The 18,864-nt window shown below is 38.0% G+C and overlaps 2 protein-coding genes across 2 annotated transcripts in view; one reads left to right on the forward strand and one right to left on the reverse strand.

Moving 5' to 3' along the window:
* The window catches only part of LOC132396015 (beta-crystallin A1-2), a 118,795-nt gene that overhangs the window by 79,642 nt on the left and 20,289 nt on the right, over nt 1-18,864 (forward strand). The window lies entirely within an intron of this gene.
* LOC132395206 (gap junction delta-2 protein) lies at nt 1,081-2,148 on the reverse strand. Its single transcript, XM_059971495.1, has one exon. The coding sequence runs from the start codon at nt 2,146-2,148 to the stop codon at nt 1,081-1,083; it is 1,068 nt and encodes a 355-aa protein (XP_059827478.1).

Raw genomic sequence — 18,864 nt, forward strand, 5'->3', positions numbered from 1 at the left:
TTGATTTAACCCAAGAGACATCATCCAAACATCCTCCTCGAATGGTCCAAAAATTTTTTAATGTTCTAGCCCTTGTTCTACATGTTCCCAAAATCTTTTTAAGTATGCAGTTAAAGCTTTCCTGAATCAGTCCAGTTTAGCTCTGAATTATTGGTTTTCATAATAACTTAAATGTACATATCGGTGGTGTTGTGCTTAATGAAGTCAGTCTAAGAAGGATAATGTAGATTCTCTTTATCAATTGGCAGTTTGTTTATTAAATCAAATGCAGAGATCATATTTAAAGCTAACAAGAAAAATATAATTCAGCTAATGAGGCAAAGAGAACAAGTCCATAAATATTTTAATAGTGAAAAGAACCAAAACTCCTTTTGAATGAAAAGTAAAAGCAGGCAAGACTTTGTTCAGAGGCAGCATTTCAACTGTTATTCTGATCAAAAAACTTTGACTTAAAAACAAATAAAATGATTTTGCTGCTTCTCTTTGCATTTTTTTGTTTAATCTCATATTTCTATCATCTACTGTATTTTTGATTTAGATTATAAAATGTTAGTGATCCCATTGGATTTGATACTACAGGTTGCTTCTTGGAGTTGGGTCCTTCCAAGAAATAAGGTTAGAAAAAGATAATTCATGAATTAATATGTAGAATAAGTTAATTCAAGAAAGTAGATAAAAGTTTCCAGATAAATAAATGTAATGGGAAATTATGAATTTTAAAACCACTGAATAACCTGAAAATCTTAACATTGAACTTCACTGGTTAGAAAATTTTGGTGAAGTGAATTCTGAGTTTTCAAGTGCACTTTTCTAGGGACATGGAATTTATTATGGAAAGAGAGCTTTATTGAGGTTTTCACATGTTTAGTCTTTCAATTATAGTTTCAATTGAGTGTATTTTCTTAATTTATTATCATTTGAAATGTCTTTTGCAACATAACAAAAGGGAAATGCAGTAACAGACCAAACTTTTCAGTTAGCTTAGTTGCTCTATTCTGCTTACTGGTGACAGATTTGTTACATTTACATCAAACGTTTTGTGGCTACTTTGAATTTAATGAACCTGTAATCTTTGATATTTTAAAGCCAAACATTCTTGTTTTTCCCACATTTGCTAAAGTTTCCATGCTGCATCTTGACATCAAAATTCCTTCTGACACTTTCTAATGATTCAGATTCAATTGAAACTGATGCCTGATGTGGGGGGTAAACTGGTCGATGCTGCAATAACTCTACAGATGACTTCAATATTAAGTTGTCGTAAAATGTATTTTTTAGTGTTAGGAGAGGATTTTGGTCTGAATACCAGTCCTTTGCTTTCTTCTTTTTCTTTTTACAGCAAGGTGAACAAGTAATGCACAACACCCGTGCAGTGTAGACCCAGCCCAGAAAATGGAGCTCAATAATGTTCAGCAAAAAACATGCAAGGCTGACACAAAACATAAAGTTCAAAAAAATGGTCTTTTCTGTTGCTCTAGATATGAAACAGTCTGTTTTGGTTGGGCAAGGATAGGTCCAACAAACAAACAAACAAGGAACTTTAAATCCATACAAATAATACTGTCCCATTAAAAATATTATCTCCAAAACAGCTCTCAGCATAACATGGATGACATACACAGATAAAATGTTGTTTGAAAGATAGAGAGGGTCACCATTCCTTTTAATCTTTATGTTCCCAGCTTCATGTTCTCCATGTCTTAGATCAAATTCAGTTCCCTCTGAGTTGGCGACATCAGATCTTTGAGCTACAATTTCATCTTCTGGGAGAATTCCATGAGATATAGATTTGTTTGGTAATTCCAGCTTGCTTGTTATTTTTTTCACCTCGTGTTTTTCGTCATGTGTTATTTTGTGTAGAACATACACTACGTAGAAAATGGATGGGGTTGAAACCAGGACAATCTGGAAAACCCAGAATCTTAGGTGAGAGATAGGAGCAAATGCATTGTAGCAAACATTATGACATCCTGGTTGGAGGGTATTACATTTGAATTTGGACTGTTCATCTCTGTATACTGCATTGCCAACCAACGTGACCAGCAGAATACGAAAGATCAGCAACACTGTCAACCATATCTTCCCTATCACTGTGGAATGGTTCTGAACTTCAACTAGGAGTCGGCCAAGTAATGACCAATCACCCATGTTTTTTCTGCAGAAAAGAAAGTAAATCAAATTCACTCTATGTTAGTAACTTTAGTCTATACATATAATATACTGTTACCTCTTTGAATAGTATAAATTTATAGTATGCTTGCCTTCATTGAGTATAAGAATACTCTCTTTTGCACTACTTTTAAATTTAACTATTTAATATACCTACTCATACTGTAATTCACGGTTTCTTTCTCTATTATTATTTACTACATTGTACTGCAGCCGCAAAGTTATCAAATTTCACATTATTATGGCAGTGATATTAAACCTGATTCTGATTTTCTGAGAAGTCAAGTTGCAACTATAGAAAACTTTGTTTAGGCCAAGCATGGAGTATTGTGTGTGTTTACGGCTATACTTTTACAGGAAGGATGTAGAGGTTTTGGAAGGGCTACAGAAGTTGTTTATCAGAATATTACCTGGATTAGAAGTACGAGTTATAAGGAGAATTTGTATAAACTTGCTTATTCTGGAGCATCGGAGTCTGAGGGAAGGACTGATGGAAGATTATAAAATGATCAAAGGCACAGGTAGTGTGGATGAATGTAAACTTTTTCCTAGGTTAGCAAAGCAAAATACTGAAGGATATGGATTTAAGGTGATGGGTTTAAAATTTAAAGAAGTGCAGTGCAAGTTATTTTTTATGTAGAAAGTAGTAGGTTCCTGGAATGTATGGCCAGAGGTGATGTCGAAGTGGATACAATCATGGCACTTAAGAGATTACTAAATAGAAACATGAATATGTAGGGTATGGGCAAAAGTAGATCATGTACTGGTTTAATATGGCATTGTTTTCAACAAAGACAATGTGGGCTGAAGGGCTGTACGATCATCTAATGGTGATTTTAAATTAATGAATAATGTATGCACAATAACTGCATGACTTTTATAGATATTATAATATATTTTCTGGATTATTCCATTGTGTACTTCTAAGGAACTACATTCATATAAATTTTTGCTTCCTTATGAAAGCTATCTTCATGCATTTATTAATAAGCACTTCAGATTTTTATTTAACATGCAGAGAATAACAAAAGATGTTCAAATGTGCAATGGGCTCCTGCAATATGATACTGAGGAAAATAAACACTAAAAATTAGTGTACACTAATATAAAATAATAGCTATACTTAGGAGACTAGTTCTTCCAATATTCCTTTTATTTGACAATGTGGGAAAGACTTGGTACGCCAATGGTAATTGAAACAGAAAAGGCTTATAATTCATACTAAATTCATCAAGGCAACAGTAGGCTAATTTATTATGTACTTGGAGCATTTGAAATTTATTCTTTATATGCTTTTTAAAGATCTTGACATGCTCACAGTTGTCTTTCAAATTTTTCAGTTTTCATGTAATATTTGCATTTTTGTGTATTAATTTGATATCTAATTGGACTCTGCATATTCTTTGTCCCCTGTCCCAATTAGGCTATCATAGAAAATGCTGCAAAAAGGTAAGGTGCAGTCAGTCAGATGGCCATTACTGTATTAGGAATATCATAACTGCACATTTGATAGAAATATTTCCCTACTGATTGTCCATTCATATATTGGGGAAGATAGATTGGGAAAATGACTGTAGACTGGGATCATTGAATCAATACTGAAATGGTTGAAAAGCAACAAAGATAGCTAACAAAAATATTATAACAGAACTAATATTCCTAATATGCATAAATCATAAAGAAGACTAAGTGAACAGGAAAAACTCCTATAATTGTATGATAGATATTAAACAACTTTAAAACATTCTGAAATGCTACTTAACTGATTCAAAACTTTAAAGAGTTTTTTAAAGCAATATTTTCTTTGTAATGATGGGAAGCAAGGCAGCCATCAACATTTTAATGTGGAACACGAGTTACAGGAATACATTCATGAAGTTATTTACAGCTTCTTCATTTTTTTCCTGCTTACATTTTAACAAAATGTACTCACCTGGATAAGGTGACTCACTTCGTTGCTCCAATTTGTCCAGTTTTCTGGAAAGAAGTTAAAAAAAAAGAGCAAAGCAGAAACTTGTAGTTTAAGCTGGAACTGCAGCTGAGCCAATAGTGCAGTTGAGTTTTTGATGATTGCACTGAACCGATATTATACAGGTCAAACTAAACCATCTCTAAAACTGTTACTGCATTGTAAATAACAAAAAAAAAGTGTTTACAGATAATCCAGGGGGGATTGTACAACTTCTTTGTAAACCATTCACTGCTGAAAACAAAGAATGCTCTAGAAATAATTTAAAGCAGCAACCTTGCTCTCTAGAGCAATACATAACATTATCCCATTGCATTCATGATTCGTTTTTGTTGTTGAGTGCCATCGAGTCATCGTCAACTCATGGCGACCATATGCGTAGAGTAGTTGTCCATTGGGTTTTGTGGCAAGGTACAGAAGTAGATTGCCGGGCCTTTCTACCACACTGATACTGCTGTTGCCCAGGTTGGGACTCGGCCAGATTTGAACTCTGGACCATCCGCCTCGAAGTCCAGTGCTGATGCCATACACCACCAGCCAGCCCATTCAAGATTTGCATCCATATAATTAATTTTCATGTTTCAAGTACATATGAAACAATGGGAACATTCAAATAATGTGAAAATATACCCATCTGCACCACATTAGAGTTTATACCAAAGCAAGTTACAAAATGAAGAACCCAGCAAAAGACTTTCTGTCTATATTCCTAGCCTGGTGAACAATAGCTGTGCAAAATTATTATCTTCCCCTCCATTCCCTTAGTGTTTTTAATAAGTCCATATCCTTCATTACTCTTTTTAGCACCTAAAAGATGTAACAATTTTTTGTTGCAAACACATTTGGCCTTCCTTTTTTGTATTTTGATTGGAGAATAATACTCCCTTCCTATTTGTCTGATAAATTACCATACCTAAAATATACAGCTTTATTTCTTTAGAATATTATGATATTTATCATGTACTCCTACTGAAAGCCACATTTGTATTTTCCCATGGATTTATCTCAGAAACACAAATAGATGCAATAAATACTACAAGAGGAAAAAGCACACAAACAATGCCATAAATGATTTTTTGTTCAGTTTTGTGCTGGAATCATGCCGATTCTATTTTAACAATATTAGAAGTTGCTGCTGAAACATGTGCACACAATCTGCCAGCTTGAGTTTTAATTGTTTGTCTAAATTGTGTATTGAAAGAGGGGATTAGATGCAGTGGTCGGAATGTTATTCACTCTAACTTTCAATTGGTCAGTTGAATTATCAAAGGATGCCACAAAATATCTTGGATGAAATTAACCACTAAAGTTAAGTTCTCCTTTTAATCAGTTTGATAGCTTAAAGGGTATATTCAATGCAAATTAACTGTACATCAAAACTATTACTGTTTTGTAATCAGAAATGGTTTCCCAGTGATTTTTTAAATTCTATATTGTACAACTAACTCTAGCCCAAGGAACCTTCAGCACTTTTGAATGGAGGGACTTTGGTGTATTTATAATCAGAAGAAAAATTTCCAAATGTACAAACTGCAGAGTGTTCGTGTGAGTGCGCTCTTGCTGAACCCAGTATTTGAGTTAGGGAATTTAAGTTAGAGACTTTTGTAACCCTCTCGCCGGGCTCGTATACAAACTTGGCTTGTTAGTTAACCCTACTAACAGCCATGTGAATCAGTGGTGAGAAGGCCACCTGTCATAAACAATATACATCTAGGATCGGTATGATTTGAGATTCAACCAAGTAGGAACATCATAATGTTCTGATTAAAGAAACCTCAGTTTGGGCAAATGCTGTTTAATTACTGCCCATACACAATTATTGATTGGCAAAAAATAACAGATTGTTCACGGTATAAAATTGGAAAGAAAGTATATTTACTGATTTCAGCTTTATCATTTAGTAAGAAAAAGAAAAGAAAGAAATTTTAAAAATAGAAGGGCTCATTACATTTAAACCAATCTAAATGTGCATGTGATTATTGGAGCTTGTCCCTTCCAAAGCTGAGTATAATCATTACTCATGGCACTGATCCTACGCTCTGTGTGAAAACACCCACCACTTCTTCAAACTCCCCTTGAAGACCATCTCGAATAAACTGGCTCTCCCTCAGGAGTATTGGCCCTCCTCCTTGAAGCCATTCATCTACACAAAGCACTCTGTCAATGGGGATTCTCCTTCCTACAGCATTCTGCAGCATCTTTCCTTCTGTCTCACTCCACAGCTCCCACCAAAAAGACTCCAAATCAGACTACTGTCCTTCAGAAAACTCTTATCCGTATCTCTCTAAAACCTTCTCTCACATCCCACGTTCCTGATTGGCTGATTCACATTCCTAATTTGGACAACATGGGTCTTTATCTTAGCCGAAGCCATAACATACTTTACAGAAAGGCACATTGCTTTTACAGAATGGCACATTGCTTTTACAGAAAACTGCTAATATAAACTACCTCACAGCATAGCAGTGGAAATCTTAACCAGGGCAAAACCTTTAAAACTGAGATGCCATTCCGAGGCATTATGAAATGAAGCTTCTTTAGCTTACCACTGGCACCCTTCCTACCATTTAGCTCCCATTGCTGGAGATACACAACTAGATCCCTAAGTAGAGATGTGGGATGACTGAACCATCATAATGATAAAGATAATCGAACCTTTGATTATGGCAGGCAACTGGACCACCCTAGTAGGTATAATAGGCTGATTAGATTGGAAGAATCAGCCATGATGTCTTCAGTCTAACCTCATCAGAAAACATTCATTTCACCCTATCCCCAAGGTTCCTTAAGATCTCCATATCTTCCATTATTCCATTCATCATTAGGGACTGCTCACACCAGAACATCTCCCCTTTATTTTCTAAACAAACTCACCTTTTAATTTGCTGTATCCACACCAAATATTTTTTATGTAGAAATACCAGAACTCATGAAGGATATAATGCAAAGTTTTCAAGGCCATTTAGTCATCCCTGGCAGCATTTGTTGTGGGCCTCAGATCTGACACTTTTTTTTCTTCTTTCCTCTGTTATATACCACTGTCACTTTAAAACACTACGAGAATGAGACTGACTTTTGGACACTGTTGGATTTCTGCTGACTGCAGAGTTGCTTGGATACTATGGTGAGAGAGGTGGAGTTATTTGATGGACAATCAATGTTATGGTTTCTCTGCAGCTTGTTTACTATTTACAAGGACCGTCACAGACACACAGTCAGACTCAAGATGGTTTTGGTCAATGAAAGACACCAGTGAGTCGGTCGGTGGTTTAAACTTCCAGTAGCCTGGAAGGGGTGAGTTGAGATCAATCCAGAGGATTGATAAATGACTCTCACAAGTGCTGTAACTAGAAGAAATTTGCAGAAAGAGAGGAGAGGAGAGGAAGGTTTGAAACAGAATAAACCTAGTAACAAAGAGATCACTGTTTAGACTCTCTCTCTCCAAGTAGCCCGTGAAGGTGAGTTTGATTCCATTTGAATACAAAAGTGTGATTGTCACGTAGTTAATCCACAGGAGTGGGTTCTCTGGTGAGGAGAAATCTTTGTGAATACCACGTGTTTGTTTACTCTTATCTGGTGTGGTAATTCACTGAAGAAAGGCAACCCTGTGGCAAATCACTGTTGGAGTTATTCCGTATGTCATGGAACTGGATAAGTGGCTGTCACGTTGTGTGTTTGGGGTAACCGTGTGGAATTTACCGGTGTGTCGACCCTTGCCTGGGTGGTGGTTCCCTAGAAGAGGGTCCCCTTTCTGATAAACTACTGTTGGTGATAATCCATCTGTGGATTATGTTTGAGTATCCTGTGGCCACCACCTCGGGATGTCCCGTAGCTTAATTTGGGTGTGGTACCATTTGTGTTGAAAGGATATCCGTTGAAGATCACTGTCAGTGATACTTCGTGTGTGGAGTGGAACACCTTCGGAGATAAAAACTACTGCTATTGTTATTTTGTATTGCTGTTGTGGAATCTGTGGAATATCAATGTAATTGCCTTCTCACAACATTCACCTTTGGATTACAAATATCTTGCATTAATTAACCTGAGGATTGAACTGAACTTTCTTAAATACCATCGTAAGACTGTAACTCTTGCCAGCTGAGCTTGAATAAGTTTGGGATCTTTATTTTTACACACATATATATATATGTATAACATTGCTAACTTTTGATTTAACTGGTTTAAGTTACTAAATTAAGTAGTTACTAATAAATAGAGTTTAACATCAAAACCACACTGCAGGTGTGTTCTATTGCTGCTGATTCTTTTACAGGGTTGCCTGTATGTAACACCTCACTTTCTAATCTAACTTCATTTATGAAGTTTGTTGCTCTTGCTGTTTTGCTCCCAAATCGTTCCTTCTCCAGCTGGCAAGGATGTGGTACATATATCTTACTACACTCAGTGGCCACTTCATTAAGTACATCAGCTAGTTAATGCAAATATATATTCAGCCAACTCAAGGCATAAAGGTCAAGAGTTTCAGTTGTCGTTCAGATCACACATCAGAATAGGGAAGAAATGTGATCTAAGTGACTTTGACCATGGAATGATTGTGGGTGCCAGATGGAGTGGTTTGAGTATCTCAGAAACTGTTTTTCTCCTAAGATTTTCATGCACAACAGTCTATACATTTAACTGAGAATGGTGTGATAAAGAAAAAAATATTCAGTGAGCAGCGGTTCTGTGGGTGAAAATGCTTTGTTAATGAGAGAGGTCAGAGGAGAATGGCCAGACTGGTTCAAGCTTACAGGAAGGTGACAGTAACTCAAACAAACACACGTTACAACAGTGGTGCATAGAACAGCATTTCTGAATGCACAATACGTTGAACATTGAAGTGGATGGACTGCAGCAGCATGAACATACACTCAATGGCCACTTTATTAGGTTCCCCCTTTAGCTAATAAAGTGGTCACTGAATGTATGTCTTACATTTGATCTTACAATGACACGGAGCTCTAGATCTGGTTGTGATTTTATTGACTGAAGAGTCCTCCTGTCATTTTCCTCAAAGGGTCTTTTATTGTGGGAATGGTTGAATGCAACAAAGCAAAAACATCTTATACAATCCTTTTGGCATTACACGTAAGACCATAAGACAAAGGAGCAGAAGTTGGCCATTCGGCCCATTGAGTCTGCTCCACCATTTTATCATGAGCTGATCCATTCTACCATTCAGTCCCACTCCCCCGCCTTCTCGCCATAGCCTCTTATGGCCCGGCTACTCAGATACCTATCAATCTCTGCCTTAAATATACCCAATGACTTGGCCTCCTCTGCCATCCATGGCAACAAATTCAATAGATTCACCACCCTCTGGCTAAAAGAATTTCTTCGCATCTCTGTTCTGAATGGGCGCCCTTCAATCCTTAAGTCATGCCCTCTCGTACTAGACTCCCCCACCATGGGAAACAACTTTGCCACATCCACGCTGTCCATGCCTTTCAACTTTTGAAATGTTTCTATGAGGTCGCCCCTCATTCTTCTAAACTCCAAGGAGTACAGTCCAAGAGCGGTCAAACATTCCTCATATGTTAACCCTCTCATTCCTGGAATCATTCTAGTGAATCTTCTCTGAACCCTCTTCAACGTCAGCACATCCTTTCTTAAATAAGGAGCCCAAAACAGTACACAGTATTCCAAGTGATGTCTTACCAGTGCCTTATAGAGCCTCAACATCACATCCCTGCTCCTATACTCTCTTCCTCTAGAAATGAATGCCAACATTGCATTCACCTTCTTCACCACCAACTCAACCTGGAGGTTAACCTTAAGGGTATCCTGCATGAGGACTCCCAAGTCCCGTTGCATCTCAGAACTTTGAATTCTCTCCCCATTTAAATAATAGTCTGCCCATTTATTTCTTCTACCAAAGTGCATGACCATACACTTTCCAACATTGTATTTTATTTGCCACTTCTTTGCCCATTCTCCCAATCTATCCAATACATAGTAGCATTGAAACTTTAATTAAGCTACTGGAGACTGAAACTGATGGATGTAACAGATTCAGTTAACAGGTCTTAATTCATCACAAGATGCAAGCATTCTCTTGAAGACACTCTTAGGGAAATCTCTCTGAACCCAAACACACTGAGTTTTTATTCAAGATCAAAGAAAGCAACAGGTGATAAATATAACACTGGACAACAATTTTTTTTCTGAAGTGTTGATTGCTCAGATTTTTATTTTGTTTATGATAGACCACTTGAAGCTGAACACAAATATGATTTCAGGCTACTAGTGAAACCTTCCACCATGCTCGCCATTGACAGTGCCAAGATTTGCAGGGATGAAGTCTAAATGGGAATGCAATAAATGAATCTTTAGTGACATGTTGCATTTCTCATTCCCCAAATATAAGACCCTTTAAGGACACTGACAGGATGGCTTTTCAGACAATGAAATCACAGCGAGACCTGGAGTTCCCTTCAATGTAAGACATATACTCAGCAGCCACTTTACTGGGTACAGGAGGTACCTAATAAGGTTCCAATTGTGTGTACATTCATTGTCTTTTGTTGCAGTAGCTCATTCACCTCAATGTTGTGTATTCAGAGATGCTCTTCCAAAACGGCTTTTTGCCTTGAATCATATTGTCAACCAGCTGCACATAGTCTGGTGCTCCGTAACCGCCAAGAAATATCTTAACAACATCCTGAATGCCTTCCACGCAATTTTCTCTGGCCTCACTAGAAGCTCTTTGACTTGCCTGTCATTGATGGCCTGTTTGATTTAGGGGACCAACAAAAGTGCTGTCCTTTGGCATCAGTGCCTCATAGAAACATCTGTCTCAAATATTGAAATACTTCTTGGAAATTTAGCCTTTCTAAAACCTGTGCTTCCATGCAGCATCCACCTGTCTAAGCATGCCCAGGCACGCGTAGACAAGCAGAACGTTTTTCAGCTTACATTGTGAGCAACATCTTCATTGGCTTGAATAATGAATTAAAATAACAAATATAGGTTTTTTTTTAAAATGGTGAATGACAGGGAAATTTCATGGTGATTTTCATAATCAACATTCCAAAATCCATAAGATACACCCAAAAGCATTCAGGAAGCAATATCTTTGTTGTCCAGTATAATTGGAGCTCATCATAACTGACAAGATACATCTGAAAATTCAAAACATCTTTGTCAGGCAAAGGTAGTTCACGTGGATACCTAAACACTTCTGAGGACTGAGTGCCGTGAGAGCTAATTTCTGGGTGTATAAATATCCCAATTATTGATAAACAGAGCAAAGATGTCTCTAACCATAGTTGATATGTTAACTGGCTGGTCTGGGAGTGCTGTTTGGTCTCTGGCACAAGGGTGCAAAATAACTTGGCTGAAGAGTTTCAATGTAGGCCGATTAACACAGCCTTGCCTGATACAAAAGAGAATGTCTCATGGTTATGTCAGTTTACATGCCGTATCTTTTGGGTGGTCTCTTCCTGTGGGCCAGTAGCCTGTGTTGTGTAGACAGTACTATCTATTTACAAAGCTGGTATTTTTAGTTTCAAAACTTGATTACTGCGTGTAGCTTATATTTAAACAGCTTTTTGAAAGGCTGGTTCTTGTTAGTATTAATGCCTGCTATCCTCATAATTCCTGAAGGATTTTCCATGTCTAGCAATTCTAAACAAGTAGTAACTTAGGACTAAAATATTTTGCATGCTTTATCTTACACTCACATACCTTGCATTACTGCCTTATACCCACATCCCACAAAGTAGACACACTGCCAGCTATTCAACCAGATCAGCGTTATCAACTAAAGAGGTTGCATGAAATGATTGCAGGAGAAGGCAACATACAATTGATGTTAGCAGCTACCAACCATTGATAGGGAAATTACCTACTATTCTTGTCATATGTCAGAAACAAAATGATAATAAAGATATGCTTTATTTGCCATATGTACATCGAAACATACAGTGAAATGCATCATTGGTATCAAATCAAATCAGCGAAGATTGTGCCGGGGGCAGGCCGCAAGTGTCACCATGCTCCTGGGGCCATAACTCATTACCTTTAACCGTACGTCTTTGGAACGTGGGAAGAAGCCAGAGCACCCAAAGAAAACCCACATAGTCACGGGGAGAAAGTACAAACTTCTTACAGGCAGCAGCAGGAATTGAAAGCCAATTGCTGATCACTAGCTGACACTGCAAAGTGAAGTTCTGATCAATAAGCCACTGTGCCATCCTTTGATTGCTGAGGACAGCCGCAGGGTTGAATGCATTGACAATGTTAATAATCTCATATCTTATGTATCCTTCAATTACACAGTCTCTTCAGACTTGGACTTTGAGATTCAGATTCAGGTTTACTTATTTATCATTGAAAGATACAGTGAAATTTGCGTTTTCCAACCAAAACTTCCGAAGATATGCTGGAGCCGCCCGCAAGCGTTACCACAAGTTCCTGTGCCAAAATATCAAGCCCATCATGACTGGCAGAACACAGAGCACAAGAAGAAACAAAACAACTGCAAAACAAGCCCTTTTCTCCCTCTCACTCAGTCGCACACAGACTGTCCCCAGGTGGTAACATAACTACAAACTTCGACACACTACTTTTAATTTTCCGGTATCCAAGAGATGCAATCTGACCAAAAGCAAAAGAACAAGGAAATGCTATGATGAAAGTATTATATGACTTGATTTCACATGTTCATGTCTCATTTCAAGCTGCCCTCCTCTTATCTTACTCCTCCTCTTCTTCTTCCTGAGGTGTCCCAGGCATTCCTGCTTCTCACCTAAGCAGGTGGTTACATGAGACCACAAGACTGTGTGAGGTGCAGCGTCTTGAGATCCATGCAGTTGAGGACTGCAGAGCTGCTTTACACTGACCCAGGAGAGGATCTTCATTTCAATGCACTAATGATTAGTTCTCATATTTTGTACATCCCATACACGCTTCTATGCACATGTATAGTTTGTGATCTGAGGTTAAGAGCTTATCAAGTGAGAAAATATAAAGCCATTAGCTGGACCTGGTACAAGCTGATTGCCGTTATTCAAGATTCAAGATTGTTTATTGTCACTCTTCAATACCTGAGTGTAAAGGAGAACAAAATGATTGCTACTGTGGATGCAGCATAAAAAACAATTAGCATAAAGAACACAATAATTAAAAACATTAAAAAAAATACAAATATAAAAACAACCCTATAAAAACTCAATGTACTGTTATATACATAGACTGATTGTATATACCGTAAATAAAGTGACACTTGGCGACGTGTATTAGTGGTGGTAGAGTGGGTTAGCGGGTGACAGCTTGGGAGAAGTAACTGCTTGTGAGTCTATTGGTCCTGGCATGGATGCTGCACGGCCTCCTCCTTAAAGGTAGTGGGACAGTCATTAAGCAGGGTGGGTGGGATCCTTCATGATATTGCTGGCCTTTTCCCAGCACCTTTTCATATCCAGTATATGTCCTTGATTGAAGGTAGACTGGTGCTGGTGATGCTTTGGGTAGTTTTAACTACCCATTGTAGATCTCTCCTGTCTGCCGCAGTTTCCGTACCGCACACTGATGTAGCTTGTAATAAACCCGTTCTGGTTTTTCTTCTTGAGGCATTAACCTTGTCAATTAACACAAAGTGTCATTGTGTGCTGTGGACATTGCTCTGGGTTCATTACAAGACTGAAGTCCTTAAAACTGGTGCCATCAGGCCCCATTTCTTGAGCATTATCTTTTGAAGAAGTAAACATCTCCTGGGTATCTATGTGAGAAATGTTTACAAAGTTTCACAGTGTTCATTCAAGCACAAAATTAATATGTTTTAAAATGTGTGAAACTCTTATCATTTTTAATTGATTTGTAAAACGCTTAATTAGTTTGAGTGAGTTTAAACTGCTGAACTATAAAGGGACATATCTCAATTGACGCCAAGAGCGCAGTAAAGTAGGTTAGCACTATCAGACGAGCAGCTAAGATATTATGGACGATTATACTGCTATAGGTTTGGGAGAGGAATAATAATTCATTCTCTTGAGTACTAGCAAGTGAATTTTGTCATAAATGTGAGCATTTTAATAAAAATAATGTGTGGAATCAGACTTCAGCACATTACCTCTCACAGCTAAGTAGCTTGCTAGCAATCACTATTGACTGTGATGCATTAATAACAATAATTTCAGGTAGATGCTAACACGTTCCCATTAACTGAGAAACTGTATACTGTACTCACAAAAGTCAAAGTCTTCATGAAAGGGGAGGATCCTTCGAATAGCAAAATAGAAGGAATTAGTCCTGATGATGAATCTCTGCCCAAAACATTGACTCTTTCCAGAGATGCTGCCTGACATGTTGAGTTCCTCCAGCATTTTGTGCATGTTACTCCAGATTTCCAAAAGTTGTACAATCTCTTGTGTCTACAAATAGGGTGAATCTGGACCAAATTGGACTCAAGATCAGAGGTGTTTACTGCATAACTTCCATTGCAAAAATTAGGTCATGTACTTGCAGGGCAATGTAATGGGTGGAAACATGCTTAATTCACAACCACCAACATTGAGCTGGGGTTCACTTTAAGAAAGTGGTCTGATGTGATGATGTATAACATGTTTTTTTTTAATTGCGCTTTTTGTTCAGAGTTTGGTTGACAATAAAGGAATTGTTACGGTTTTCCTTAAACATAAAATGCCTCTTCCATTTTATTTACAAAAAACCTACATGCTAAAGGTGAAGATAGAGTAAGTGTAGAGAAATTATTGGATGTATAGTGTGCCCTAAGAATCTACTTTGAGGCTTCTTTTGTTCTCCTATGTGGAAGATTTGAATCCTGATTTTTCCAATCTATGGAGAATAACAAGCAGAGAGGAAAATTATGGTAGCTATGAAATCAGGCAGAAATTTATCAAAAATGCAAAAGGTATCATGGTTCATTTTGCAAGAACAAAAAAATTAATAGAAATCTGGATTTATATCTAACTCCTTATATGTACAAAGTATAACAAACATTTTTGGAAGTCTTTAAATTTTTTATACCATTACTAAGCTTGATCTTTAAGTGTTATGGGAACTTTGCATTAGAACTCGAAAATGTCAGTGTTGTCAGTGTTTTTGTTTTATCTAAGATTGTAGGTTCAAATGTTACTTAATAACATGAAAATAAAGTACAGGTTGATGATTCAGTATAGCACTGAGGGATGATTGAACATTCCATTACTTAGAATAAATGTTGAACTAAAGGTATATAAAGGTTCACTCCCCATAATTTATTGAAAAATATTTCAGTATTCTCCTGGTATCCCAACTAATACTTTCAGTAGCCACTTTATTAGGTACACCAATTGGTTAACGTAAATGCCTAATCAGCTAATCATGTGGCAGCAACTCAGTGCATAAAAGCATGCAGGCATGGTCAAGATGTTCTGTTGCTGTTCAGACAAAACATCAGAATGGTGAAGAAATACTATTGAAGTGACTTTGACCATGGAATGATTGGTGGTTTGAATATCTCTGAACTGTTGATCTCTTGGGATTTGCATGCACAACAGTCTCTGCTGTTTACAGAGAGTGCTGCAAAAAGCCAAAAACAGAGAATGGCCAGACTGGTTCAAGCTGACAGGAAGGTGACAGTAACTCAATTAACAATGCATTACAACAGTGGTGTGCAGAAGAGCATATCTGAACACATAACATGTTGAACCTTGAAGCAGATGGGCTATAACTGCAGAAGACCATGAACAAACACTCAGTGGCCACTTTATTAGGTGCAGGAGATTTTTGTTTAGTACAAAGTAGCTTTTGCAATCTCTGTATTGCAGGAGTGAAAGTACTTCTAAAGCAACTCACTGGCAGAAAAGTGTTGTGATATAATGATATGTGAGTTTTCCAGTGGAAGCAAAAGTTGTTCCTGATGTAACTAGTAACTGATGTTACTAGTTGTTCCTGATGTAACTGATGTAACTAGTAGAGTGGATAGGGGAGAGCTAGTGGATGTGGTATATTTAGATTTTCAAAAGGCTTTTGACAAGGTCCCACACAGGAGATCAGTGTGCAAACTTAAAACACACGGTATTGGGGGTATGGTATTGAAGTGGACAGAGAATTGGTTGGCAGACAGAAAGCAAAGAGTGGGAGTAAACGGGACCTTTTCAGAATGGCAGGCAGTGACTAGTGGGGTACCGCAAGGCTCAGTGCTGGGACCCCAATTGTTTACAATATATATTAATGATATAGATGAGGGAATTAAATGCAGCATCTCAAAGTTTGTGGATGACACAAAGCTGGGCGGCGGTGTTTGCTGTGAGGAGGATGCTAAGAGGATGCAAGGTGACTTGGATTGGTTAGGTGAGTGGACAAATTCATGGCAGATGCAATTTAATGTGGATAAATGTGAGATTATCCACTTTGGTTGCAAGAACAGGAAAACAGATTGTTATCTGAACAGTGGCCGATTAGGAAAAGGGGAGATGCAACGAGACCTGGGTGTCATTGTACACCAGTCATTGAAGGTGTGCATGCAGGTACAGCAGGCGATGAAAAAGGCAAATGGTATGTTGGCATTCATAGCAAAAGGATTTGAGTACAGGAGCAGGGAGGTTCTACTGCAGTTGTATAAGGCCTTGGTGAGACCACACCTAGAATATTGTGTGCAGTTTTGGTCCCCTAATCTGAGGAAAGACATTCTTGCCATAGAGGGAGTACAGAGAAGGTTCACCAGATTAATTTCTGGGATGGCAGGACTTTCATATGAAGAAAGACTGGATCGATTAGGCTTATACTCACTGGAATTTAGAAGATTGAGGGGGGATCTTATTGAAACTTATAAAATTCTAAAGGGATTGGACAGGCTAGATGCAGGAAGATTGTTTCCAATGTTGGGGAAGTCCAGAACGAGGGGTCACAGTTTAAAGATAAAGGGGAAGCCTTTTAGGACCAAGATGAGGAAAACCTTCTTCACACATAGAGTGGTGAATCTGTGGAATTCTCTGCCACAGGAAATAGTTAAGGCCGGTTCATTGGCTATATTTAAGAGGAAGTTAGATATGGCCCTTGTGGCTAAAGGGATCGGGGGTATGGAGAGAAAGCAGGTACAGGGTTCTGAGTTGGATGATCAGCCATGATCATACTGAATGGCAGTGCAGGCTCAAAGGGCTGAATGGCCTACTCCTGCACCTATTTTCTATGCTTCTATGTTTCCTTTCTTTATTGAGATGTAAAGTACCACATTCATTCAAGGCTACACCTGGAGGTGGGAACCTTTAACCTCTGTAACTGGACCAACCTTCCTTATGTTTGAAATATATTTGATAGAATATAATTTAGGCGTATACAATTAAAATGATTTCTGTCTAATTTATTACATCAATATTTTCCAATGAATTCTCACTAAAACTATCATGCAGAAAAGTAATTTAGTAGTATCAAACAATCACATCTCTTTATAATAGAGTCATAGAGTACTACAGCACAGAAACAGGCCTTTTGGCCTATCTGGTCAATGCTGAACTTATCTTCTGCCTTGCCCTGTTTACCTGCACCCAGACCATATACCCCTCCAAACCCCTGCCATCCATGTATCTATCCAAACTTTTCTTATAGAAGGAAAGAAACTTACCTTTGGTCTGGGGCAGTAAACAGATCAGTCACTGCTTGCACACACTTCCTGCACATTCAATTCCTCTGAAATCATTGGAGGTGAATTAGCAGCAGTAACACAACAAGTAACTGATGCATCTGAGCAAATGTATATCTTCTCTTCATGTCTTAAAAATTTTTACAGCAAAATTGGCTATGAGGGAGTTCTTTTGTGCCCCTGGACATAAAATCAAGGATTTAATTTCACAATTCACATCTTAGTTCATATTTGTGCACACAAGCCAATTGCACTGTTTTTAAAAGCTTCATTTCATAAAGATTGTGAATTTTCACCATTTCAGAGGTTAGTCATAGAGTCGGGATGCTAATTAGAAGATACGTTGTTTCATATGTATATCAGGTGTAAGGGACACCTGAACCCACTGATTGAACAGATGCAGTGCATATTAATGGTATAAGAATTAGTAATATAGGGAAAGAAGATTTTTGATTTGTTACATCAACATGTGGAGTTGTGAATTTATATGTTCCTAATGTAGGAATGAAAGGCAGCAGTTAATGCTATTACAGCGCCAGCAACCCCAGTTCATTTTCCACTACCATCTGTAAGGAGTTTGTACATTCTTCCCATGACTGTGTGGGTTTCCACCCAGTTTCCTCCCACATTCCACAAAGACGTACAGCGCAGTAGGTTAATTGGTCACACAGGTGTAATTGAGTGTTGTGGGCTCATTGGGTCCGAGGAGCCTGTTACCAGGCTGTATCTCTAAATATGTTTTCCATAAAATCCTAATTTTCATGTTCTTACTTTTTTCCAATCAACTGTAGAAGACCATAAGACATAGGAGCAGAATTGGGCCATTCCATCATGGCTAATTTAACACTGCTCCCAACCCCATTCTCCTGCCTCTACCCGTAACCTTTGATGCCCTTAATATTCAAGAACCTATAGATCTCCGCTTTAAATATATCCTTCCTCAGCAGCCAGTGGCAATGAATTCCGCATGTTTGCCACCCTCTGCCTAAAGAATTTCCTCCCCATCTCTGTTTTAAAGGAACAGCGTTGTACTCTGAAGCTGTGCTCTCTGACCCCAGACTCGGGGAAAGTGTCAGCAGAATTGAGACTGCACATTACGTTCAATCGGGGACCAATTAAAAGGCCTGTTTAAACTGGAATAAAC

The sequence above is a fragment of the Hypanus sabinus genome, chromosome 6 (genome assembly GCF_030144855.1).
Source record: "Hypanus sabinus isolate sHypSab1 chromosome 6, sHypSab1.hap1, whole genome shotgun sequence".
In the NCBI taxonomy this organism is placed as follows: domain Eukaryota; kingdom Metazoa; phylum Chordata; class Chondrichthyes; order Myliobatiformes; family Dasyatidae; genus Hypanus; species Hypanus sabinus.

Excerpts from the sequence above, each read along its gene's own strand:
- LOC132395206 (XM_059971495.1), bottom strand. The coding sequence starts at position 2,148 with ATGGGTGATTGGTCATTACTTGGCCGACTCCTAGTTGAAGTTCAGAAC.